The sequence below is a fragment of the Somniosus microcephalus genome, chromosome 4 (assembly GCF_052327205.1).
Source record: "Somniosus microcephalus isolate GS21.2 chromosome 4, FLI_Smic_1.0, whole genome shotgun sequence".
Lineage (NCBI taxonomy): Eukaryota > Metazoa > Chordata > Chondrichthyes > Squaliformes > Somniosidae > Somniosus > Somniosus microcephalus.
In genome coordinates, this window is record NC_140990.1 from 341,328,287 (window position 1) to 341,353,735 (window position 25,449).

Consider the following 25,449-nt stretch of genomic DNA (forward strand, 5'->3'; position numbering starts at 1 on the left):
GGTAAACCACTGTTTGTATTCCACTGTGTACATGCCTGGACATGCCTCGGCTGACTCCTCCCACAAGTCCTAGTATAAAGGTGACTGCTCCCCAGCCCTTTGTATTTCTGGACCGGTCGACCACTCGAGGCAGACCTTCATTCTTTTGTTAATAAAAGCCTTTAGTTACTCTCTTAACTCTCAGTCTTTTATGAGTAATTGATAGCGCATCAATTTTATTAACAAAATTTTTATAATGGAGAAGATCCTCACACCAGCATGCCTGGACTTAGATCATCGGGAGGCGGACTCATCCACCAAGTTTACTCACTGGCTTAAGTGTTTCGAAAAATTCCTGACCGCCTCCGCAGCAATCAAATCGGACGAGGACAAACTGGATGTCCTGACCTCCAAAGTGAACCACCGAGTGTACTCGGTCATCCAAGACGCGACCTCGTACAAGCTCCTCAAGGACCAGTACACGCGCCCAGTGAACGAAGTGTACGCCAGGCACCTTCTGGGGAGTCGTAAACAACAACCTGGGGAATCGACTGTGGAATACCTTCAGACACTGTCTGTGCTTGGCCGGGCCTGTGGTTGTAAGGATGTAAAGGCCGCCGTGTACACAGAGGAACTTATCCGGGACGCTTTTGTAGCGGGCCACAGATCCAATTACACCCGACAGCAACTGTTGGAGCAGAGTGACCTCGACCTCAACAAGGCCTCTGAACTCGCACTATCATTGGATGCAGCCTACCGGGGCATGGATGCCTACTCCTCTGCACCGTGGACGCCGCGGGGAATGACAGCCTGGGACACGGTAGGACCGCCTCATAGCGCCGTGCCACCCCAGCCACACCCCAGCAACGGCCCAACTACCGCAGCAGTGTCCCAAGGCCAGACAGCAGTGCCCCAAGGCCAGAAATGCTACTTCTGTGGCCAGGCAAAACACCCCAGAGCGCGCTGCCCGGCGAAAAACGCGATCTGCTCGGGCTGCGGGAAGAAGGGACACTACACTAACGTCTGCAGGGCCAAAGCCACCCCGAACCCCAGCAGCGCCGCGTGTGGGCCATGCGGGCCGCCATCTTGGGCCTCCCCAGCCATGTGCGAACCACCGGTACAGCAGCCATTTTGGACGCCTCCAGCCACATGGGGATCATGGACGCCGCCATCTTGGGTGACAGCCGGAACGCAGTAGGCCCCCAACACCGCCTCATCTGATACCCGCAGCGACACACCGACCCCTACGCTGGCATCCGTTACACTGGACCAAGCGAGACCGCACCAGCTGGCCAGTTCCACAATGGACATTAAGGTAAATGGCCACGATACAATCTGCCTTTTTGACTCTGGGAGCACGGAGAGCTTCATCCACCCCGACACGGTGCAGCGTTGCTCTCTCCCAGTCCTGCCTGCGCACCAGCGGATTTCTATGGCCTCCGAGTCCCAGTCGGCGGACATCGGCGGCTACTGCGTAGTGACACTCGTAGTAGACGGGACCGTGTACGATCATTTTAAACTTCTGGTCCTGCCCGACCTCTGCGCTGCCGTCCTGCTGGGGTTAGATTTTCAGTGCCACCTTAAAAGTGTTACGATGGCGTACGGTGGACCCCTACCCCCACTCACAGTCCGCAGCCAGCAGCTCCCAAATTGCCCGCCGCGCACCAGGTGCAACCTCTCCACACTCAGAGTCACCCCCCCCCCCACTGTTTGCTAACCTCACCCCCGACTGTAAGCCCATCGCCACAAAGAGCAGGCGATACAGTGCCGGGGACAGGGTTTTCATTAAAACCGAAATGGAGCGGCTCCTGAAGGAAGGGATTATTGAGGGCAGCACCAGCCCCTGGCGAGCCCAGGTTGTGGTCGTTAAGACCGGCGAGAAGCTGCGCCTGGTCATCGACTACAGCCAGACAATAAATCGCTACACCCTGCTGGACGCCTACCCACTCCCCCGCATAGCTGATATGGTCAACCAGATCGCGCAGTACCGCGTCTTCTCGACCACTGACCTGAAATCAGCGTACCACCAGCTCCCTATCCGCCCTGAGGACCGCCAGTATACTGCCTTTGAGGCAAACGGCCGCCTCTACCACTTCCTTAGGGTTCCCTTTGGCGTCACCAACGGGGTCTCCGTCTTCCAAAGGGAGATGGACCGGATGGTAGATCAAAATGCGTTGCAGGCCACTTTCCCATATCTGGACAATGTGACCATCTGCGGCCGTGACTTGCAGGACCATGACGCAAACCTCGAAAAATTCCTCCGCACCGCCCAACTCCTGAACCTGACATATAACAAGGAGAAGTGCATATTCCGCACAAACTGCCTCGCCATCCTTGGCTGTGTTGTGGAACACGGAGTCATCGGCCCCGACCCCGACCGGATGCGTCCCCTTATGGAACTCCCACTGCCCCACTGCCTCAAGGCCCTGAAGAGGTGCCTAGGGTTTTTCTCCTATTATGCCCAGTGGGTCCCCTACTATGCGGACAAGGCCCATCCGCTGATCAAGTCCACCTCTTTTCCCTTGACGGCAGAGGCCCGCTTAGCCTTCCACCGTATCAAGGAAGACATTGCCAAAGCCACCATGCACGCAGTGGACGAATCCATCCCCTTCCAGGTGGAAAGCGACGCGTCCGACTTTGCCCTGGCCGCTACCCTCAATCAGGCGGGGAGACCCGTGGCCTTCTTTTCACGAACCCTCCAAGGCCCGGAGACCAGACACTCCGCTGTTGAGAAGGAGGCCCAGGCGATTGTGGAGGCTGTGCGTCATTGGAGGCACTACCTGGCCGGAAAACGATTTACCCTGCTCACTGACCAACGTTCAGTTGCTTTCATGTTTAACAACAAGCAGAGGGGCAAAATCAAAAATGACAAGATCTTGAGGTGGAGAATCGAACTTTCCACCTACAATTACGAGATCTTGTACCGGCCCGGGAAGCTCAATGAACCCCCGGATGCGCTATCGCGTGGCACCTGCGCCAGCGCGCAGATCGATAGACTGCGGGCCCTCTACAATGACCTCTGCCGCCCGGGGGTCACCAGGTTCTTCCACTTCATCAAGGCCCGCAACCTGCCTTACTCTATTGAGGAGGTCAGGACCATGACCAGGAACTGCCAAGTCTGCGCTGAGTGCAAACCGCACTTTTATAGACCAGACAGGGCCCACCTGATAAAAGCCATTCGCCCCTTCGAGCGCCTGAGCGTTGATTTTAAAGGGCCTCTCCCCTCCTCCGACCGCAATATGTACTTCCTCAATATTATTGATGAGTACTCCCGTTTCCCGTTCGCCATCCCCTGCCAGGACATGACCAGTGCCACGGTCATTAAATGTCTGAACGACCTCTTCACCCTGTTCGGTTTCCCCAGCTATATCCATAGCGACCGGGGCTCATCGTTTATGAGCGATGAACTCCGTCAGTACCTGCTAACTAGGGGTATTGCCACAAGCAGGACCACCAGTTACAACCCCCGGGGGAACGGACAGGTGGAAAGAGAAAATGCGACAGTTTGGAAGGCCGCCCTGCTAGCCTTAAAGTCTAGGGGCCTTCCAAACTCCCGCTGGCAGGATGTGCTCCCCGATGCGCTCCACTCTATTCGGTCACTGCTCTGCACTGCCACTAACGCCACCCCTCATGAGGAAATGTTTGTCTTCCCAAGGAAGTCCACATCGGGGACATCGCTACCGCCATGGCTGACGTCCCCAGGGCCGGTCCTACTGAGAAGGCACGTGAGGACCCATAAAACGGACCCCCTGGTCGAGAGGGTCGACCTCCTCCATGCCAACCCCCAGTATGCTTACATTGCATACCCAGACGGGCGGGAGGACACAGTCTCCATAAGAGACCTTGCACCCTCGGGGGTCGCAGTAACCCACTACTCACTACCACCCCCCCCCACGATCCGATATCCAGCCCCAGCAGACGGCAGGCCTGGGCCCCGCGACCCACTCGACATCTACGAGGACGACACGCCTGTGCCACAGCCCACGCAGGACTCGACGCCGGAAGCTCCACTACCCCTGCCGTCGCCACGCCGATCACAGCGGCAGACAAGACCTCCGGAGAGACTCCAATACACTAACTTTTAATACACTTCACCCCGCCGGACTCAATTTTAAACAAGGGGTGAATGTGGTAAACCACTGTTTGTATTCCACTGTGTACATGCCTGGACATGCCTCGGCTGACTCCTCCCACAAGTCCTAGTATAAAGGTGACTGCTCCCCAGCCCCTTTGTATTTCTGGACCGGTCGACCACTCGAGGCAGACCTTCATTCTTTTGTTAATAAAAGCCTTTAGTTACTCTCTTAACTCAGTCTTTTATGAGTAATTGATAGCGCATCAACCTCCCAGTCCCTTAGTATTCTGGACGGGTCGACCACTCGAGACAAGACCTTCATTCTTTAGTTAATAAAAGCCTGATTGTTACTCGCTCAACCTCAGTCTTTTGAGTAATTGATGGTGCATCAACCCCTCTCTGTAACCCCCCAGTCTCTGATACAGCCCCTGTGATAAACCCGAAAAACCCCTCTCTGTAACCCCCCTCACTTGCTGATCCAGTCGAGGGCCCCCCTGCTCTCTCAGGTGGATGTATAAGGTCCCACTGCAGTGCGCTAGTTTGAAGATGAGCCGGGGAGTTATTCCCTTTGTTGGGCCAATATTTATCCCGCAATCCTTCACTCGATTGGTCCCTGGCTGAGAGAGTTGTCCTATGATGAGAGATTGTGTAGAATGGGCCGATACTCTCTGGAGTTTCGAAGAATGAGAGGTGATCTCATTGAAAAATCAAGATTCTGAAGGGGATCGACAGGGTAGATGCTGAGAGGTTGTTTCCCCTGGCTGGGGTGTCTAGAACTAGGGGTCACAGTCTCAGGATAAGAAGTCGGCCATTTAAGACCGAGAGGAGGAGGAATTTCTTCACTCAGAGGGCGGTGAATCTCTGGAATTCTCTACCCCAGAGGGCTGTGGAGGCTCAGTCGTTGAGTATATTCAAGGCTGCAATCGATAGATTTTTGAACTCTAGGGGAATCGAGGGATATGGGGATCGGGCGGGGAAAGTGCAGTTGAGGTCGATGATCAGCCATAATCTTATTGAATGGCGGAGCAGGCTCGAGGGGCCGTGAGGCCGAATCCTACTCCTAATTCTCATATTCTTATGTTCTTAACCAACACCACCAAAACAGATTATCTGTTCATTATCACATTGCTATCTGTGGGAGCTTGCTGTGCACAAATTGGCTGCCATGTTTCCTACATTACAACAGCGACTACACTTCAAAAAGTACTTCATTGGCTGTAAAGCGCTTTGGGATGTCCTGAGGTTGTGAAAGGCGCTATAGAAATGCAAGTTCTTTCTTTCAGATCCAGTGGACAAAACCCCTGAACCAACTGTGTCAGCAAACTCGACCACGGAGCTTCTGAAGCAGGGCGCGGGTGAGTCCCCCAACCGATAATCACACTTCAGAGCGGCTGGGTAGGGGCTACAAGTGGTCTTAGCACTCTGGATTAGCGAGGGGGGAAATCAGCCGGCGTTCCTGTTCCTTGTCATTACCCAGTAACTCCACTGGCCAGCATGCGTGTGTGGACATTGGGTGTGGACAGGATCCGGCTTGACTGTGAAGCCCCCAATAGTCAAGCAGTTTCAGGGACGGGCTTTCCTCTACTATTCTGTCTGGGACAGCAGCGGAATTAGGTGAGCCGCCGCACTGCCCCACCCCCGCTGCTGGTTCCCAATCACATCCCGCTTCCCTGCTGTCCGACCCCTATTTCCACCACTCCCAACGAGCAGGAGGCCAGGGCTAATGGCGGGAACAGCCCTAGGTGCAGCAACTGGCGGGAAAGGGCCGATCAGAGGCTCCTCTTTGTCCCGTCGCTAACCTGCTGATGGCATTGGTCCTGCTAGGCCCCGGCCTTGATTTCCTGTGGGGTGTAGGCGGGCTCCCGCTAGCTGGCGGGGCAGGGGACCCTCCTGCCTACATGCCCATTGTGGTCTGCAACCCTGGAAGCTAGGCCGGGCGGAGGGCAGGCCCTGCAGGAAAATCCAGCCCACAGTGTCCCACAAGAAGGTCAGACACTGTAATAATAATAATTCAACTTTATTGTCATTGCACAAGTACATGAACAACGAAATGTGATCTTGCAAGCTCCCATGACTGGGAGAAGCAAAGCCGCTGCATCGGTGCACGCCGCCATTCCATTTCCACCATTCCTCCTGCCCGACAATCTTCAGCCCAACGCCCGGGCCTGCTCACCAGCTGCTCCTCCTTCCGTGACTTTCTCACCAACCGCCCCTCCTCGGGGCTCCTTCTGTGACCTTCTGCACCTGGTCTTCCCTGATGGTCACCCCTCCAGGTACTAACCAGGCGTGGCTCTGCTTAACTTCCAAGCCTTGCCAGTGACCCTGCCCCTAGTCCCAGGAACAGGAGATACTGGAAGGTGAGTGATACCTGTCCCCTCTCGGGGGCAGCAAGCTCCTCGGTTCCAGTGTCCCCACCCCAGCAAACACATCCCAAACTGGGATTGGTTGGTGCTGCAGCAGGCAGTATGGCTCACCCATCGCTGGGTGATTACACAGTGACCCCGCCCTCACAGCCAATCTCCACCACTCTTCTTACGCTAACGCTCTGTTTGTTTCTCCCCCCTCGCAGCGTGCAATGTGCTGTTTGTGAATTCTGTGGACATGGAGTCACTCACGGGGCCGCAGGCGATCGCCAAGGCCATCTCGGGGACCCTCACCCTCCTGCCGCAGCCATCTGCCACAGTCGTCCATTTCAAAGTGTCATCACAGGGAATCACCCTGACCGACAATCAGAGAAAGTAAGAGGCTCCCATTCGGCCAACTCCTGCTCCCATTTCTTATGTTCATTCAGTGTACTGCTGGGCTCTCTCTCTCGATGTTGCTATGTGTCTCTGTCACTGAGAGTGAGTATATGTGTGTGTGTAGATGTGTGTCTATCTCTAAATGTGCGTATACAATACAGTGAGCTGAAAAGTCCATTGTGAGATAATTTACAATTTTTATTTCCATTATTTACTATCTGAGGTTTATAAACTGTTGAAGGAGCCTCCGATAGATTAAGAACACTCTCCCCTATCATGGACTCTATCCACCCATTTAATCTCCTCCCACAGCCTGTGTACACTCTCCCCTATCATGGATTCCACCCACCCATTTAATCTCCTCCCACAGCCCATGGACACTCTCCCCTATCATGGACTCCACCCACCCATTTAATCTCCTCCCACAGCCCATGTACACTCTCCCCTATCACAGACTCCACCCACCTATTTAATCTCCTCCCACAGCCCATGGACACTCTCCCCTATCACGGACTCTACCCACCCATTGAATCTCCTCCCACAGCCCACGGACACTCTCCCCTATCATGGACTCTACCCACCCATTTAATCTCCTCCCACAGCCCATGTACACTCTCCCCTATCACGGACTCTACCCACCCATTGAATCTCCTCCCACAGCCCACGGACACTCTCCCCTATCACAGACTCCACCCACCCATTTAATCTCCTCCCACAGCCCATGTACACTCTCCCCTATCACAGACTCCACCCACCTATTTAATCTCCTCCCACAGCCCACGGACACTCTCCCCTATCACAGACTCTACCCACCCATTGAATCTCCTCCCACAGCCCACGGACACTCTCCCCTATCACAGACTCTACCCACCCATTTAATCTCCTCCCACAGCCCATGTACACTCTCCCCTATCACAGACTCCACCCACCTATTTAATCTCCTCCCACAGCCCACGGACACTCTCCCCTATCACAGACTCCACCCACCTATTTAATCTCCTCCCACAGCCCATGGACACTCTCCCCTATCACGGACTCTACCCACCCATTTAATCTCCTCCCACAGCCCATGTACACTCTCCCCTATCACAGACTCCACCCACCTATTTAATCTCCTCCCACAGCCCATGGACACTCTCCCCTATCACGGACTCTACCCACCCATTTAATCTCCTCCCACAGCCCACGGACACTCTCCCCTATCACAGACTCTACCCACCCATTTAATCTCCTCCCACAGCCCATGGACACTCTCCCCTATCACAGACTCTACCCACCCATTTAATCTCCTCCCACAGCCCATGTACACTCTCCCCTATCACAGACTCCACCCACCTATTTAATCTCCTCCCACAGCCCATGGACACTCTCCCCTATCACGGACTCTACCCACCCATTTAATCTCCTCCCACAGCCCATGGACACTCTCCCCTATCACAGACTCTACCCACCCATTTAATCTCCTCCCACAGCCCATGTACACTCTCCCCTATCACAGACTCTACCCACCCATTGAATCTCCTCCCACAGCCCATGTACACTCTCCCCTATCACAGACTCTACCCACCCATTTAATCTCCTCCCACAGCCCATGGACACTCTCCCCTATCACAGACTCCACCCACCTATTTAATCTCCTCCCACAGCCCATGGACACTCTCCCCTATCACAGACTCTACCCACCCATTTAATCTCCTCCCACAGCCCATGTACACTCTCCCCTATCACAGACTCTACCCACCCATTGAATCTCCTCCCACAGCCCATGTACACTCTCCCCTATCACGGACTCTATCCACCCATTTAATCTCCTCCCACAGCCCATGGACACTCTCCCCTCTCACGGACTCTACCCACCCATTTAATCTCCTCCCACAGCCCATGGACACTCTCCCCTATCACAGACTCTACCCACCCATTGAATCTCCTCCCACAGCCCATGGACACTCTCCCCTATCACAGACTCTACCCACCCATTTAATCTCCTCCCACAGCCCATGGACACTCTCCCCTATCACAGACTCTACCCACCCATTTAATCTCCTCCCACAGCCCATGTACACTCTCCCCTATCACAGACTCTACCCACCCATTGAATCTCCTCCCACAGCCCATGTACACTCTCCCCTATCACGGACTCTATCCACCCATTTAATCTCCTCCCACAGCCCATGGACACTCTCCCCTCTCACGGACTCTACCCACCCATTTAATCTCCTCCCACAGCCCATGGACACTCTCCCCTATCACAGACTCTACCCACCCATTGAATCTCCTCCCACAGCCCATGGACACTCTCCCCTATCACAGACTCTACCCACCCATTTAATCTCCTCCCACAGCCCATGGACACTCTCCCCTATCACAGACTCTACCCACCCATTTAATCTCCTCCCACAGCCCATGGACACTCTCCCCTATCACGGACTCTACCCACCTATTTAATCTCCTCCCACAGCCCATGGACACTCTCCCCTATCACGGACTCTACCCACCCATTTAATCTCCTCCCACAGCCCACGGACACTCTCCCCTATCACAGACTCTACCCACCCATTGAATCTCCTCCCACAGCCCATGTACACCCTCCCCTATCACGGACTCTACCCACCCATTGAATCTCCTCCCACAGCCCACGGACACTCTCCCCTATCACGGACTCTACCCACCCATTGAATCTCCTCCCACAGCCCATGGACACTCTCCCCGACCATGGACTCTAGCCACCCATTGAATGAAGGAAAGGTAGCTCTGATTGTGTATATGCAGGAGCTCAGTGATGGCACTAATGTATTGAGGTTTCCAGTCTCACCCGGAGTGCAGGCCGTATCTTGATGATTTTCTGTGAAGTTGAAAGATGTCATTTTTTGTTCCAGACTTTTCTTCCGACGTCACTATCCCATCAGCAGTGTTACGTTCTGTGACGTCGATCCGCAGGAGAGAAGGTAAAGGAAATATCTGTCTGCACGTGTGTGTGAGCACATGCTTACAGGTGTGTTCCTGTATGGGCTGCAAGTGTGTGCACAAGGCATGGCACATGTATTGTGCAGTTGTGCACGGTGCTTGTGTATACAGTCCGTGTGGTGTGTTTGTAGATGTGCACGTGCGATATGTTGTGTGCACATTGCGTGTAAGTGTGGACGGTGGGTGTGTGATCAGTCGCGCGCACAGTGGTTTACGCGTGGTTGCCTCGTCTCCTTGGAGATATTCATCGCCGCTTAAAAATGATCCTCCTTATTCGTTGTGTAAAATTTGTGGTCAGCAAGGTGAGTTCTGTCAGTGGTGGGCGGGCAGTGCCAACTCACGCATGCCAGGACAGGGGCAGCGACTACACAGGGAGTGGTGCCAGGACATTTGACCAGGGGAGCTTCACAACTGATCCTGTTCACACGTTCCAGCATGAGGGGCAGCAATTGGGAGCAGGATTCCCTTCTCTCCCCAAGCTTCCGAGTGCTGAGGCTAATTATGACTTGCCTATCAGGGATCTGCTAACTCAGCACCGACCAGGGACTGAAGCTGGCGTCTCCGCTGCTCGCTGACGGAATCTGTTAAGCTATCTGGGAGCACTGCCAGCCCACCACTGATAGAACTCACCTCGCTGACCACAAATTTTACACAACAAATTTTGCTTTTTGTGGTATATATCAATGATCTTGACTCGAATATAGGGGCCATGATTAAGAAGTTTGCAGATGATACTAAAATCGGCTGTGTGGTTGATACTGAAGAAGGAAGCTGTAGACTGCAGGAAGATATCAATAAATTGGTCAGGTGGGCAGAACAGTGGCAAATGGAATTCAATCCGGAGAAGTGCGAGGTAATGCATTTGGAGAGGGCTAACAAGGAAAGGGAATACACATTAAATGGTAGGACACTGAGTAGTGTAGAGGAACAAAGGGACCTTGGAGTGCATGTCCACAGATCCCTGAAGGTAGCAGGCCAGGTAGATAAGGTGGTTACGAAGGCATACGGAATGCTTGCCTTTATTAGCCGTGGCATAGAATACAAGAGCAGGGGAGTTATGCTTCAACTGTATAAAACACTAGTTAGGCCTCAGCTAGAGTACTGCGTGCAGTTCTGGTCACCACATTACAGGAAAGATGTGATTGCACTAGAGAGGGTACAGAGGAGATTTACAAGGATGTTGCTGGGAGTAGAGAATCTTAGCTATGAGGAAAGACTGGATAGGCTGGGTCTGTTTTCCTTGGAACAGAGGAGGCTGAGGGGAGACCTTATTGAGGTGTATAAAATTATGAGGGGCCTAGATAAAGTGGATAGAAAGGACCTATTTTCCTTAGCAGAGGGGTCAAAAACCAGGGGGCACAGATTTAAAGTAATTGGTGGAAGGTTTAGAGGGGATTTGAGGGGAAATTTCTTCACCCAGAGGGTTGTGGGGGTCTGGAACTCACTGCCTGAAAGGGTGGTAGAGGCAGGAACCCTCATCACATTTAAAAAGTACTTGGATGTGCACCTGGGATGCTGTAACCTGCAGGGCTACGGACCAAGAGCTGGGAAGTGGGATTAGGCTGGATGGCTCTTTGTTGGCCAGCGCGGACACGATGGGCCGAAATGGCGTCCTTCCGTGCTGTAACTTTCTATGATTGACGCTGTCCCAGGTATTGTGCTCACTGTCACAGGCAGACATCAGAGCCCTGGATCACCTCCCCTTCCAAATCGAGCTCCGCATGTCTCATCCCATTGCTCAGCAGCCAGTCAGGCTAGTCTGACTGTCCCGCTCTCTGACTGTCTTCCCCCCCCCTCCCCCATGATAGTCCCGCTTCCCGACTGTTCCGCTGTAACTGTGAATATTTATCAGCAGCCATTTCCTGCCTCTTATTCGCCCCCTTTGCCTGGGCTGGGTTTGAGCGGCTGTGTGTGATTGCACCAGGAATCTGTGAGATGTTCTGGACTCTAATAATCCCTGGGATTCTGTTCTCTTGCAGGTGGACAAAGGCTGACGGAGGGGCGTCTAAGTAAGTACACAGACCTCTGTCTGGGGAAAGTGCTCAATGTTAGTTTAAGATGGATCTCTGGTAGCGAGGACTGCGACCTCAGATTCTGCAGCCGGTACTAGATTCACTCAGTGCCAGATTTAGCCCCAAAACTGCATCTAAACAGTCCCCTACCCATCGGTCTAACTCTGCTGAGAACTGGCCCATTCTTGCTCATTGTGCCCCCATTAACTACTCATGCCAGAGTTCTGGTGCTGTTTGCACCTTTTGTAGGCAGTCTGTCTTGGGCAGTATACGAGTCATTGGAGACATGACGTGTGGGGAGTGTGGCGAGCTCGGGAGGAGCAGGTGACTTTGGACCTCTGGTTCCCAAAGCTCTCCACCACCGGGGGTTTTCCTCACCTCATGTCTAGGTCTGTTGTTGACTCATTCATAGAGATTGATTGCTGTGATTGGTCAACAACTCCATCATCGTTGGATCAATAACATAAGAATTAGGAGCAGGAGTAGGCCATTCGGCCCCTCGAGCCTGCTCCACCATTCAATGAGATCATGGCTGATCATCTACCTCAACTCCACTTTCCCGCCCGATCCCCATGGCCCTTGATTCCCCTAGAGTCCAAAAATCTATCGATCTCTGTCTTGAATATACTCAACAACTGAGCCTCCACAGCCCTCTGGGGCAGAGAATTCCAAAGATTCACCGCCCTCTGAGTGAAGAAATTCCTCCTCATCTCAGTCTTCAATGGCCAGCCCATTATCCTGAGACGATGCCCCCTAGTTCTAGACTCTCCAGCCAGGGGGAAACAGCCTCTCAGCATCTACCCTGTCAAGCCCTCAAAGGATTTTATACGTTTCAATGAGATCACCTCATTCTTCTAAACTCCAGAGAGTATCGGCCCATTCAATCAATCTCTCCTCATAGGACAGCTGTCTCATCCCAGGAATCAGTCTAGTGAACCTTTGTTGCACCGCCTCTAAGGCAAGTAAATCCTTCCTTAGGTAAGGAGACCAAAACTGTGCACAGTACTCCAGGTGTGGTCTCACCAAAGCTCTTTATAACTGCAGCAAGACTTCCTTACTTTTATACTCCAATCCCCTTACAATAAAGGCCAACATACCATCATGCGACTACCAGGATGGTAGAAGGCGAACCTTTGTCTTCCTTTGTCTGGCAATTCCTATGAAAATCCAGTACTGCTGCAGCACTTGAAAGGGTCGATGCAGCCATGTTGTGTTGGGTGTGGCTCGCTGGAGTGTCTGAGGCCTCTGATTCCACAGTGTATTGAGGCCCTCGCTGTAAGGACTATTCAGCTACGTTGTCACTGTCTGTAGTCTGGTGAAGGAGGATCCAGCTTCCTGGCCCAAAGGAAGCGGCACGATGCCAGAGCATGAAAACCGTGCAGCTCGGGGGGTGAGTCCCCAGCCCTGGTTATACACTTCACGCCCTGTCTTGTACGATAGCCAGCAGCGACAGTGCCACTGGAATACCTGCCCTGGTTTGCCACCTTTCTCACTCTGAACTGGAGGGTTTCTCATTCTAAGCTTGCAGGTGCAGCAGGCGGTTAAGAAGGCAAGTGGTATGTTGGCCTTCGTAGTGAGAGGATTCGAGTACAGGAACAAGGATGATAGCAAAATACTGCAGATGCTGGAAATCCAAAATAACAACAGAGAATGCTGGAAAAACTCAGCAGGTCAGGCAACATCATTAGGGAGACCAAACGCAGATTGGGTGACCGCTTTGCGGAACACCTCCGTTCAGTCCGTAAGGGTGACCCCGAGCTTCCGGTCGCCTGTCATTTTAATTCACCGCTCCATTCCCACTCGGACCTCACCGTACTCGGCCTTTTGTATTGTTCCACGGAAGCTCAACGTAAACTCGAAGAACAGCACCTCATCTTCCGATTAGGCACATTACAGCCTTCCGGACTCAATATCAAGTTCAATAATTTCAGATCATAACCTCGGCCTATTACTTTTTTCCTTTTAATTTTTTCCACCCCTTTGTTTTGGGTCCTCCTTTCCCCCCCCCCCTCCTTTCCTTTTGTTTCTCTCTCTCACCTGGCAGCTGTCCTTATCCTGCCAGTACACTTCACACCTAATCTCAGCTGCCTTTTGTCCCCACGGGCCCATTACCATCTCATCTGGCTTCTAATACCTTTTATTGTCTCCTTTTCTTCTTTTGTTCGATCGCAGCTTTGCCTTCGATCTTTTTATTTTCTTTCCAGTTTTGAAGAAGGGTTTCAACCCGAAATGTCAACTCAAATTTCTCTCCATGGATGTTGCCTGACCTGCTGAGTTTTTCCAGGAACAAGGATGTCTTGCTGCAGTTGTACAGGCCCTTAGTGAGACCACATCTGGAGTATTGTGTGCAGTTTTGGTTGCCTTATCTGAGGAAGGATGTTCTTGCCATGGAAGGAGTTCAGCGAAGATTCACCAGACTGATACCATTAGAAGAATGAGAGGGGATCTCATTGAAACTTATAAAATTCTGACAGGACTGGACAGACTAGATGCAGGAAGGATGTTCCCGATGGCCGGGGAGTCCAGAACCAGGGGTTACAGTCTAAGGATAAGGGGTAAGCCATTTAGGACAGAAATGAGGAGGAATTTCTTCACCCAGAGAGTGGTGAACCTGTGGAATTCTCTACCACACAAGGCAGTGGAGGCCAATTCATTAAATATATTCAAGAAGGAGTTGGATATATTTCTTAAGGCTAAAGGGATCAAGGGATATGGGGAGAAGGCAGGGACAGGGTACTGAATTTGGATGATCAGCCATGATCGCATTGAATGGTGGAGCAGACTCGAGGGGCCGAATGGCCTACTCCTGCTCCTATCTTCTATGTTTCTATGTTTGTTTGATGGGTAAGACATGGACAGCTGATGTTTGATTGACCACATAACCCATTGGTGGCCTTTTGTTAAATACCCTGCCTCATTAAACTGGCCAAAGGGCAGTCACCTAAAACCCAGGAAATAGGGTCGCCACCCCTCCAGGATTGCCGTGGAGCCTCCCGGAATTGAAGATTAATCTCCTGGACACTGCTGCCAGCGATCCCGGGAGAAAAATCACAGGGATTTAAAACAAATTGGGTGTTGTTTCCCTTCCTTTGAACACTTTATTTATTCAGGTATGAAGATACCGGTGAGGGGAGAAAGGGCTGTTTGACCGGGGTAGAGGGGGTGGGGTTGGAGGTGGAAGGTCATGTGATAAGTACGTCTACTCAGAGTTGGCGAGCCGCCCAGGAGGTGCTGTGTGGGCACCAAGCAGTGAACTGAATGAGGATAGGGGTGCGGTAGGGAGAGTGGAACCGGCACACAGCAAACCGTGCCACTGATTAAATCTTCCACCAGCCACCCTGAACAGAAGGAAAGGCCTGATTGTTTTTTTCTTTCCCCCCACCCCAGACTTTTTGGTTTCGTTGCCAGGAAGCAGGGCAGCACCACTGACAACGTCTGCCACCTCTTCGCCGAGATGGACTCCAACCAGCCCGCGGCCGCCATTGTGAACTTCGTGTCAAAGGTCATGATCGGCTTCCAGAAGAGATGAGCGCCCGACATTTAAAAAATAAAAATAAAAACAACATCAAAAAATATTCTACGGGCGAGGAGAGAGAGGAGAGGAGAGGAGAAGGACTTGGAGATGAATCCGAGAGGGAGACAGTGGAAGTGACGGATGGCGATGGGGTCTGGGGGCATGTGCCAGGGGTGTGGGGAGGGGAGGAAGGGATATCTTGTATATTGCGCAATCCAAAAAAAGGAAATGATGTTAGCGCTACTTTCTGTCGAAGGCACAGTGACGAAAGAGCAAGAGTTTTTCTCAAGGTGTGGGAGTTACCGTGTGAGGATTGAGCAGGACACGGCGAGTTGTTTAATTGCGACACTTTAACCAGCTTAACCAATTGCTAGCACAGTGTATGACTCTTCCACTTTAGCATGCTTTACCGATTCCCCTTGTTTGAGCAAGGACCTCTCCCGATGTTTGCTACCATACCCGCCGCCCCCCCGCCCAGCCTCCTCACCTAATGTTCTCCTCATCAGTCAAAAATAAACCCGCCCCGCACCCCCAAACTCCCCGTAACACCGCACAGCACCGGATAGAAATCTGCGCTCACTGCGTGGATTACGCGGGCATGAGGAGAAACTATATATATATCGAAAAACATGGATGCAGCTTTCACTGGGAGAGCTTGGCAGCTTCCAATCACCGCCCCCCTCTGTCCCATACAGAGTCTGTGAGCGTTTGAAAGGCATCACAAAGCCTAATATCACACACTGGAGAGAGAGAGAGAGAGGATCAACAGTCCGCACATTATCCAGCTTTTCCTAGGGTCCCAGCACTTAACAGATATTTTCTCTTTGTGTCTGTCTCTGTCGCAAAGCCTTCCCCCCCCTCCCACACATCACTAATCTGACTGCTCTCTGTCGCGGGAGCTGCAAGCCTCCAATGTCTTTCACTTCAACCCTTCGTCCCTTTTGCCAGGCAATGCAGACTCATCGCGGGATTGCCGCCCTCCCCTCCCTCCTTACTCAACATCAGTACTGGAAGGCCTACTTAAAACAGGGTTACTGGGCCAGTAAGCCAGAGACCGTGAGTTCAAATCCCACCCGGGCAAGTTGAGAATTTGAATTCATTCAAATAATTAAATCTGGAAATTAAAAAGCTGGTCTCAGTGAAAATGACCATGAAATCTGTTGGATTGCCGTAAAAACCCAACTGTTTCACTAATGTCCTTCAGGGGAGGAAATCTGCCGTCCCTACCCGGTCTGGGCCTATATGTGGCTCCAGTCCCAGACGGATGTGGTTGACTCTTAACTGCCCTCTGAAATCGCCTGGCAATTCCCTGAGTGGCCCAGCACCACCTGATAACAAGGCACTCCCTTCGCACCTTCCCCTGCGCTCAGTACCTCTCCGCACACGGCACCTTGGACTGTGGCACAGCACGTTACTGCTGGAAGCCCCTGGTATTAAAATACTGTTAAATCATTTAACTGTGAGCTAGTCTTAAAAAGTCTAAACCTCAGGACAGCGCCCAACCACCTCATATCTTACAGCACCGGCTTAACACCGAGTAAAAGCAGCCGTGGCTCACTCACCTCTGAGCCAGAAGGCTGTGGGTTCCAGCCCCGCTGTAGTGACTTGAGCACAAAATCCAGGCTGACACTCCAGTGCAGTGCTGAGGGAGTGCTGCTCTGTTGGAGGTGCCGTCTTTCGGATGAGACATTAAACCGGGGCCCCGCCTGCTCTCTGAAGTGGACATAAAAGATCCCACGGTGCTAATTGAAGAAGAGCAGAGGAGCATCTCCCCCATGTCCTGGCCAATATTTATCCCTCAACCAACATCACTAAAAACTGATTATCTGGCCATTTATCACATTGCTGTTTGTAGAAGCTTTCTATGTGCAAATTGGCTGCTGTGTTTCCTACATTACAACAGTGACTACACTTCAAAAGGTACTACATTGGCTATAAAGTGCTTTCAGACATCCGGAGGTTGTGACAGGCGTTGTAGAAATTAAAGTCTTTCTTTTCGCTACACTGTCCCATCAAACACTCCCAGGGCAGATACAGCATGGGTTAGATACAGAGTAAAGCTCCCTCTACACTGTCCCATCAAACACACCCAGGGCAGATACCGCACGGGTTAGATACAGAGTAAAGCTCCCTCTACACTGCCCCAAAACTTGGCTCTAATTGTGCCCCTTATAACATTGAAACAAACTATTTCACAGTAAAAGCCCACACACATTGTCCTGCCTTTGCAAAAATTCACTCCAGCCAAAATATTTTCTCAAGTGTAGCTCTTTACAGCTCTGCCCGAATCATCCCTTTTTATTGGAGGATGATGTGGCACTCTCCCCGGATGAATTGATTCACAGGAGACGATCCCAGTCTGCTCACTGACATTGTCATTGCTGCTAACGAGCCCGTCACCGCCTCCCAGTGGCTGTCACTGACTACTGCAACAGAGCAGGGAAATCGGTTTTTATTATCACTGGTCCATCGGGTCGGCAATTTAGATTTCTTTTTGGATCTGTAAACCCTCCCCCCGCCCAAAAAAACTCAATGCCTTGCCCCCTGGATCAGTGCAAGCTTCAATAGCATACCTAAATGAATTAACAATACAATATAATTACGCCTCATGATATATGATAAGTTCTGTCAGACTGACCCCCAATGGTTCTGGAGTTTTGTGCACAAGCTTATTTTGCTACACGGACTGTAGGTTGCGGCTGTAAATATGTACAAGGCCACTCCAGTCCCTGTCTATGTGTGAGCCACTAACACAGGTGCAAGAAATTTTACAAAGTATATAAGCTGCGGCGGAATTATGTATAAAAATTTGCTTTAAACCAATATCTTAAAAATCGGAGCTATTTTGAAGGTGATTTATTTTAGAACTGTTAAATCGTCTCGCGTGAAGGTGCAGGGACATTGGACGCACCCTCTACACTGGCGTTATATTCAGCAGAATCTGCCGCGTGCCCCCCGCCCCTCTACAGATCTGGGTGATACCGAGTTCCACCCTCGGCCGGTGCAGCGATTGCAGATGTGGTACCCCCGGGGTTGGTGCAGGGGAAAGTGAGTCAGAGTTCCTCACCCTGATCGCTATCGCAGAATCCCTGGTGGGCAATGTGTGTGTCTGACATCGGCCTGGGATCTGAATATCCAGCCAACACTCACTGTCGGCGCTCAGTGAGAGTCAGTGTCTGTGGAACTGTACCCCAGTGAGAGTCTGTGTTTGTGGAACTGTACCCCAGTGAGAGTCAGTGTCTGTGGAACTGTACCCCAGTGAGAGTCAGTGTCTGTGGAACTGTACCCCAGTGAGAGTCAGTGTCTGTGGAACTGTACCCCAGTGAGAGTCAGTGTCTGTGGAACTGTACCCCAGTGAGAGTCAGTGTCTGTGGAACTGTACCCCAGTGAGAGTCAGTGTCTGTGGAACTGTACCCCTGTGAGAGTCAGTGTCTGTGGAACTGTACCCCAGTGAGAGTCAGTGTGTGTGGAACTGTACCCCAGTGAGAGTCAGTGTCTGTGGAACTGTACCCCAGTGAGAGTCAGTGTCTGTGGAACTGTACCCCAGTGAGAGTCACTGTCAGTGGAACTGTACCCCAGTGAGAGTCTGTGTTTGTGGAACTGTACCCCAGTGAGAGTCAGTGTCTGTGGAACTGTACCCCAGTGAGAGTCAGTGTCTGTGGAAATGTACCCCAGTGAGAGTCAGTGTGTGTGGAACTGTACCCCAGTGAGAGTCAGTGTCTGTGGAACTGTACCCCAGTGAGAGTCAGTGTCTGTGGAACTGTACCCCAGTGAGAGTCAGTGTCTGTGGAACTGTACCCCAGTGAGAGTCAGTGTCTGTGGAACTGTACCCCAGTGAGAGTCACTGTCAGTGGAACTGTACCCCAGTGAGAGTCTGTGTTTGTGGAACTGTACCCCAGTGAGAGTCAGTGTCTGTGGAACTGTACCCCAGTGAGAGTCACTGTCAGTGGAACTGTACCCCAGTGAGAGTCAGTGTCTGTGGAACTGTACCCCAGTGAGAGTCAGTGTCTGTGGAACTGTACCCCAGTGAGAGTCAGTGCCTGTGGAACTGTACCCCAGTGAGAGTCGGTGTCTGTGGAACTGTACCCCAGTGAGAGTCAGTGCCTGTGGAACTGTACCCCAGTGAGAGTCAGTGTCTGTGGAACTGTACCCCAGTGAGAGTGAGTGCCTGTGGAACTGTACCCCAGTGAGAGTCAGTGTCTGTGGACCAGTATTCCAGTGAGAGTCAGTGTCCTCAGGAGAGACGAGGAGTAAATGAGCAGCAGAATGGAGATCTTGAAACCCTCCACAGTACACAGATCTGATCACCAGAGGATGAAGCAATATTTGCTGGGCTTGAAACACACACTGGGAATATATAATGAAAAGAATAATATCACATTAATACGCTTATCCAATCAAATCAAAAAAGGGGTAATTTTACAAAATATTTATTTTATTCCTGGTTTGCTTTGCTGTCGTGTATCAGACTCCTGTACAGAAGATTGTGTATATCGAAAAAAACGGCAAAACAAATTCTATTCACTGCAAAGGAGAAATTGGCCAAATTGAAAGAGAGAGCTCTAAACTGATACACGTATATTATTTGTAATATGTATGTATGTTACTGCCGGTGATTGTTATAATTCATCTTTTACATATATTAATATATATTTACTGGGTGGAGTTGTGCACAGTGATTGTCCGGCACACAGACCGTTTTGGAGACGAATATTACTGTTCTGTTTGTTTTTGTGTCCAAGTGTCTTCTGGGGCCAAACTGGCGATGCCGAGAAGTTGCACCTTAGGCCCGAAATCTCCGCACCCTCCTCTGTTTAATGGTCTCTTCCTGAACCCCCCCACCCCTCCCGCTCCTTGGGCAGGTACAGCCGGGGGAAGCCCTGCGTTCTCCTGGCCGATTTCACTCACCAGATCACGGGATGGAGGCAGACGGAAAAACCAGGCGGCAGATGTAAGGTTTCCGCACGGCGTGTTTCGATAAAAGCGCTCAGTAAATGGACGGGCAGAACCGGTTTGCATTTGCGAGCAGTCCCAGCCCCCCCCCCCAGTGTTCCTGCCACCACTCCGGTTTGGGAATGGACGAACTGTTACCCAGGGAACATAGCCATTATCTCCTCTTTGTAACCATCCCTTATCTCACCCCGCTGTCCTTTTACAAGTGTGTCAACATAAACACAGCTATCCCCTCTCCCTACCCGCGACCCCGCTCCCCAGTCCCAACAGTTCTGTCCATATTAAATCCGGGAGGTGTCCCTACCCACAGGTCTTTATGACTCTGTGTGCATCTATATTTGTGAACTGTATCCCAGTGAGAGTCGGTGTCTGTTGAACTGTATCCCAGTGAGAGTCAGTGTCTGTGGAACTGTACCCCAGTGAGAGTCAGTGTCTGTGGAACTGTACCCCAGTGAGAGTCAGTGTCTGTGGAACTGTACCCCAGTGAGAGTCAGTGTTTGTGGAACTACCCCAGTGAGAGTCAGTGTCTGTGGAACTGTACCCCAGTGAGAGTCAGTGTCTGTGGAACTGTACCCCAGTGAGAGTCAGTGTCTGTGGAACTGTACCCCAGTGAGAGTCAGTGTCTGTGGAACTGTACCCCAGTGAGAGTCAGTGTCTGTGGAACTGTACCCCAGTGAGAGTCAGTGTCTGTGGAACTGTACCCCAGTGAGAGTCAGTGTCTGTGGAACTGTACCCCAGTGAGAGTCAGTGTCTGTGGAACTGCACCCCAGTGAGAGTCAGTGTCTGTGGAACTGTACCCCAGTGAGAGTCAGTGACTGTGGAACTGTACCCCAGTGAGAGTCAGTGTCTGTGGAACTGTACCCCAGTGAGAGTCAGCGCCTTCAGGAGAGGAGAGGAATTGGAAAATGGAAGAAAGAATATGACTGTTTTGTCCCAACAGAATAATGTCTTGTGCTCACCCTCCCTTATGTCTGTCCAAGCTCCTAGGGTTGCCACAAGCACATTTTTGGATTTGGAGATTATCTTTCAAACTTGTCCCTTCCGTCTTCACACTATAATCTCCGCCACATCATTCCCGCCCCCTGTGCAACAACATGGATGTCACAGGCTCCATTTTAATGATCTCTAGGTTGGATTGGACAACGCGTTGCAAAGTCCCTTGGATTGTCAGTGTCATGATTCAGAGTTCAAGTGTCGGCTGCAGCCCAGAGCACACATCTCCTTCCCCTGGTTGGGTGGCGGTGGGTGGGCACATTTGGGAGGAGAGGACAGCGGAAACACTCAATTCAAAACCTGTCTGGAAATTCAGCCATGTATGGCCTCCCCTGAAACACGCACTCTGTCCTCTCGACCCATCGAGGCCTTCACCCGGATCTCGGGACATTCCTGTCCTATGTAATCCTGTGTAACGGAAAGGTCTGCAACAGGTCTGACCCCAAGACCAAAACAATCGTAGTCCAATGAGGTATGGCTTTGTCCCTCGCCTGCACTGGTGAGGGCTCACAGCCACTCACTCAGCTCCGGGCATACGTAGCTAGTGATTGAATACCTCGTCCATCCATCACATAGAACACCAGGGAACGGATCAAATTCGCAAACCCACCCTGTTCAATAAATCCATCTCACACTGGTCAGTATTCCCCATCCCGCCCATCCAATAGATCCATCCCACACTGGTTAGTATTCCTCATCCCGCCCGTCCAATAGATCCATCCCACACTGGTTAGTATTCCTCATCCCGCCCGTCCAATAGATCCATCCCACACTGGTTAGTATTCCCCATCCCACCCGTTCAATAGATCCTCTCTCACACTGGTCAGTATTCCCCATCCCGCCTGTCCAATAGATCCTCTCTCACACTGCTTAGTATTCCCCATCCCGCCCGTCCAATAGATCCACTCTCACACTGGTCAGTATTCCCCATCCCGCCCGTCCAATAGATCGTCTCCCACACTGGTCAGTATTCCCCATCCCGCCCGTCCAATAGATCCACTCTCACACTGGTCAGTATTCCCCATCCCGCCCATCCAATAGATCCATCCCACACTGGTTAGTATTCCCCATCCCGCCCGTCCAATAGATCCTCTCTCACACTGGTCAGTATTCCCCATCCCGCCCGTCCAATAGATCCTCTCTCACACTGGTCAGTATTCCCCATCCCACCCGTCCAATAGATCCTCTCTCACACTGGTCAGTATTCCCCATCCCGCCCGTCCAATAGATCCTCTCTCACACTGGTCAGTATTCCCCATCCCGCCCGTCCAATAGATCCACTCCCACACTGGTCAGTATTACCCATCCCACCCGTCCAATAGATCGTCTCCCACACTGGTCAGTATTCCCCATCCCGCCCATCCAATAAATCCATCTCACACTGGTCAGTATTCCCCATCCCACCCGTCCAATAGATCCTCTCTCACACTGGTCAGTATTACCCATCCCACCCGTCCAATAGATCGTCTCCCACACTGGTCAGTATTCCCCATCCCGCCCATCCAATAAATCCATCTCACACTGGTCAGTATTACCCATCCCACCCGTCCAATAGATCCTCTCCCACACTGGTCAGTATTCCCCATCCCACCCATCCAATAGATCCACTCCCACACTGGTCAGTATTCCCCATCCCGCCCGTCCAATAGATCGTCTCCCACACTGGTCAGTATTCCCCATCCCACCCATCCAATAGATCCACTCCCACACTGGTCAGTATTCCCCATCCCGCCCGTCCAATAAATCCATCTCACACTGGTCAGTATTACCCATCCCGCCCGTCCAATAGATCCACTCTCACACTGGTTAGTATTCCCCATCCCACCCATCCAATAGATCCTCTCCCACACTGGTCAGTATTCCCCATCCCGCCCGTCCAATAGATCCACTCCCACACTGGTCAGTATTCCCCATCCCGCCCGTCCAATAGATCCACTCTCACACTGGTCAGTATTCCCCATCCCACCCGTCCAATAGATCCACTCTCACACTGGTTAGTGTTCCCCATCCCGCCCGTTCAATAGATCGTCTCCCACACTGGTCAGTATTCCCCATCCCGCCCGTCCAATAGATCCTCTGTCACACTGGTCAGTATTCCCCATCCCGCCCATCCATTAAATCCATCTCACACTGGTCAGTATTCCCCATCCCACCCGTCCAATAGATCCTCTCTCACACTGGTCAGTATTCCCCATCCCACCCGTCCAATAGATCCTCTCTCACACTGGTCAGTATTCCCCATCCCACCCGTCCAATAGATCCTCTCTCACACTGGTCAGTATTCCCCATCCCGCCCATCCAATAAATCCATCTCACACTGGTCAGTATTCCCCATCCCACCCGTCCAATAGATCCTCTCCCACACTGGTCAGTATTCCCCATCCCGCCCGTCCAATAGATCCACTCCCACACTGGTCAGTATTCCCCATCCCGCCCATCCAATAGATCCTCTCCCACACTGGTCAGTATTCCCCATCCCGCCCGTTCAATAGATCCTCTCCCACACTGGTCAGTATTCCCCATCCCGCCCATCCAATAAATCCATCTCACACTGGTCAGTATTACCCATCCCACCCATCCAATAGATCCACTCCCACACTGGTCAGTATTACCCATCCCACCCGTCCAATAGATCCTCTCCCACACTGGTCAGTATTCCCCATCCCGCCCGTCCAATAGATCCACTCCCACACTGGTCAGTATTACCCATCCCGCCCATTCCCCTACAACAGGTGAGATGCTTTTCAAAGATTTCAAATTTTAAAAATACATTAAAATTATGGAAAAATGAGTCCCAGTTCTGTATTTATATAGAAATGAATATAGTTTATATTTTGTACACACTGCCCGCGCTTACAGCCTGTACCATACGACTGATGCGGAGGAGAGGTAGTTCCTGCATCACGACTAGTCCCATTGTACAGCTATTTCTGTTCCTTGCAAACTGCGTTATGGCTCCTGTATCGAGGGTCTCGAGATCGGTTTTATTAATATACTTTTGCTTGGATCAAGGCTCTCTCTGTCTCACTCATTTCTGGTCTCTGGATTTCTGCTGTGTCATTTGCAGAGAGCGAAACACTCGCATCAGGTCGAACTGGATGCTGTCCATCTCACACCACCAGTGTCCTGTCCATCTCACACCACCAGTGTCCCATCAAACACTCACCGCCAGTGCCCCGTCCATCTCACACTGCCTGTGTCCCGTCCAACACTCACCGCCAGTGTCCCGTCCAACACTCACCGCCAGTGTCCCGTCCAACACTCACCGCCAGTGTCCCGTCCAACACTCACCACCAGTGTCCCGTCCATCTCACACTGCCAGTGTCCCATCCAACACTCACCGCCAGTGTCCCGTCCATCTCACACTGCCAGTGTCCCGTCCAACACTCACCACCAGTGTCCCGTCCATCTCACCGCCACTGTCCCATCCATCTCACACCACCAGTGTCTCATCAAACACTCACCGCCAATGTCCCGTCCAACACTTGGCGGCAGTATCCCGTCTGACACTCACCGCCAGTGCCCCGTCCATTTCACACCGCCAGTGTCCCATCAAACACTCAGCGCCAGTGTCCCATCCGACACTCCGTGCCAGTGTCCCATCCGACACTCACTGCCAGTGTCCCATCAAACACTCACCGCCAGTGTCCCATCAAACACTCACCGCCAGTGTCCCATCAAACACTCACCGCCAGTGTCCCATCAAACACTCACTGCCAGTGTCCCATCAAACACTCACCGCCAGTGTCCCATCAAACACTCACTGCCAGTGTCCCATCAAACACTCACCGCCAGTGTCCTGTCAAACACTCACCGCCAGTGTCCCGTCCATCACTCACCGCCAGTGTCCCGTCCATCACTCACCGCCAGTATCCCGTCCATCACTCACCGCCAGTGTCCCGTCAAACACTCACCGCCAGTGTCCCATCAAACAATCACCGCCAGTGTCCTGTCAAACACTCACCGCCAGTGTCCCGTCCATCACTCACCGCCAGTGTCCCGTCCATCACTCACCACCAGTGTCCCGTCCATCACTCACCGCCAGTGTCCCGTCAAACACTCACCGCCAGTGTCCCATCAAACACTCACCGCCAGTGTCCCGTCAAACACTCACCGCCAGTGTCCCGTCCAACACTCACCGCCAGCGTCCCATCTATCTCTTCTTAGGCAGTCCCTGGGAACCGAGGATGACTTGCTTCCACATTAAAAATGAGCTCG

The 25,449-nt window shown here is 52.0% G+C and overlaps 1 protein-coding gene across 6 annotated transcripts in view; it reads left to right on the top strand.

Moving 5' to 3' along the window:
* LOC147120730 (tensin-1-like) overlaps positions 1–18,122 on the top strand; it is a 303,214-nt gene extending 285,092 nt beyond the window's left edge. For 5 of the 6 annotated variants that reach the window (XM_085986961.1, XM_085986958.1, XM_085986959.1 and 2 more), the window contains 5 exons: positions 5,338–5,409; positions 6,624–6,792; positions 9,672–9,740; positions 11,739–11,768; positions 15,159–18,122. In XM_085986961.1, coding sequence (XP_085843087.1) covers positions 5,338–5,409; positions 6,624–6,792; positions 9,672–9,740; positions 11,739–11,768; positions 15,159–15,300 — 482 coding nt within the window. In that variant the 3' untranslated portion in view covers positions 15,301–18,122. The remainder of the gene's footprint in view (positions 1–5,337; positions 5,410–6,623; positions 6,793–9,671; positions 9,741–11,738; positions 11,769–15,158) is intronic. The other variant, XM_085986962.1, reaches the window with a different exon arrangement.
* The last annotated feature ends 7,327 nt before the right edge of the window (positions 18,123–25,449 follow it).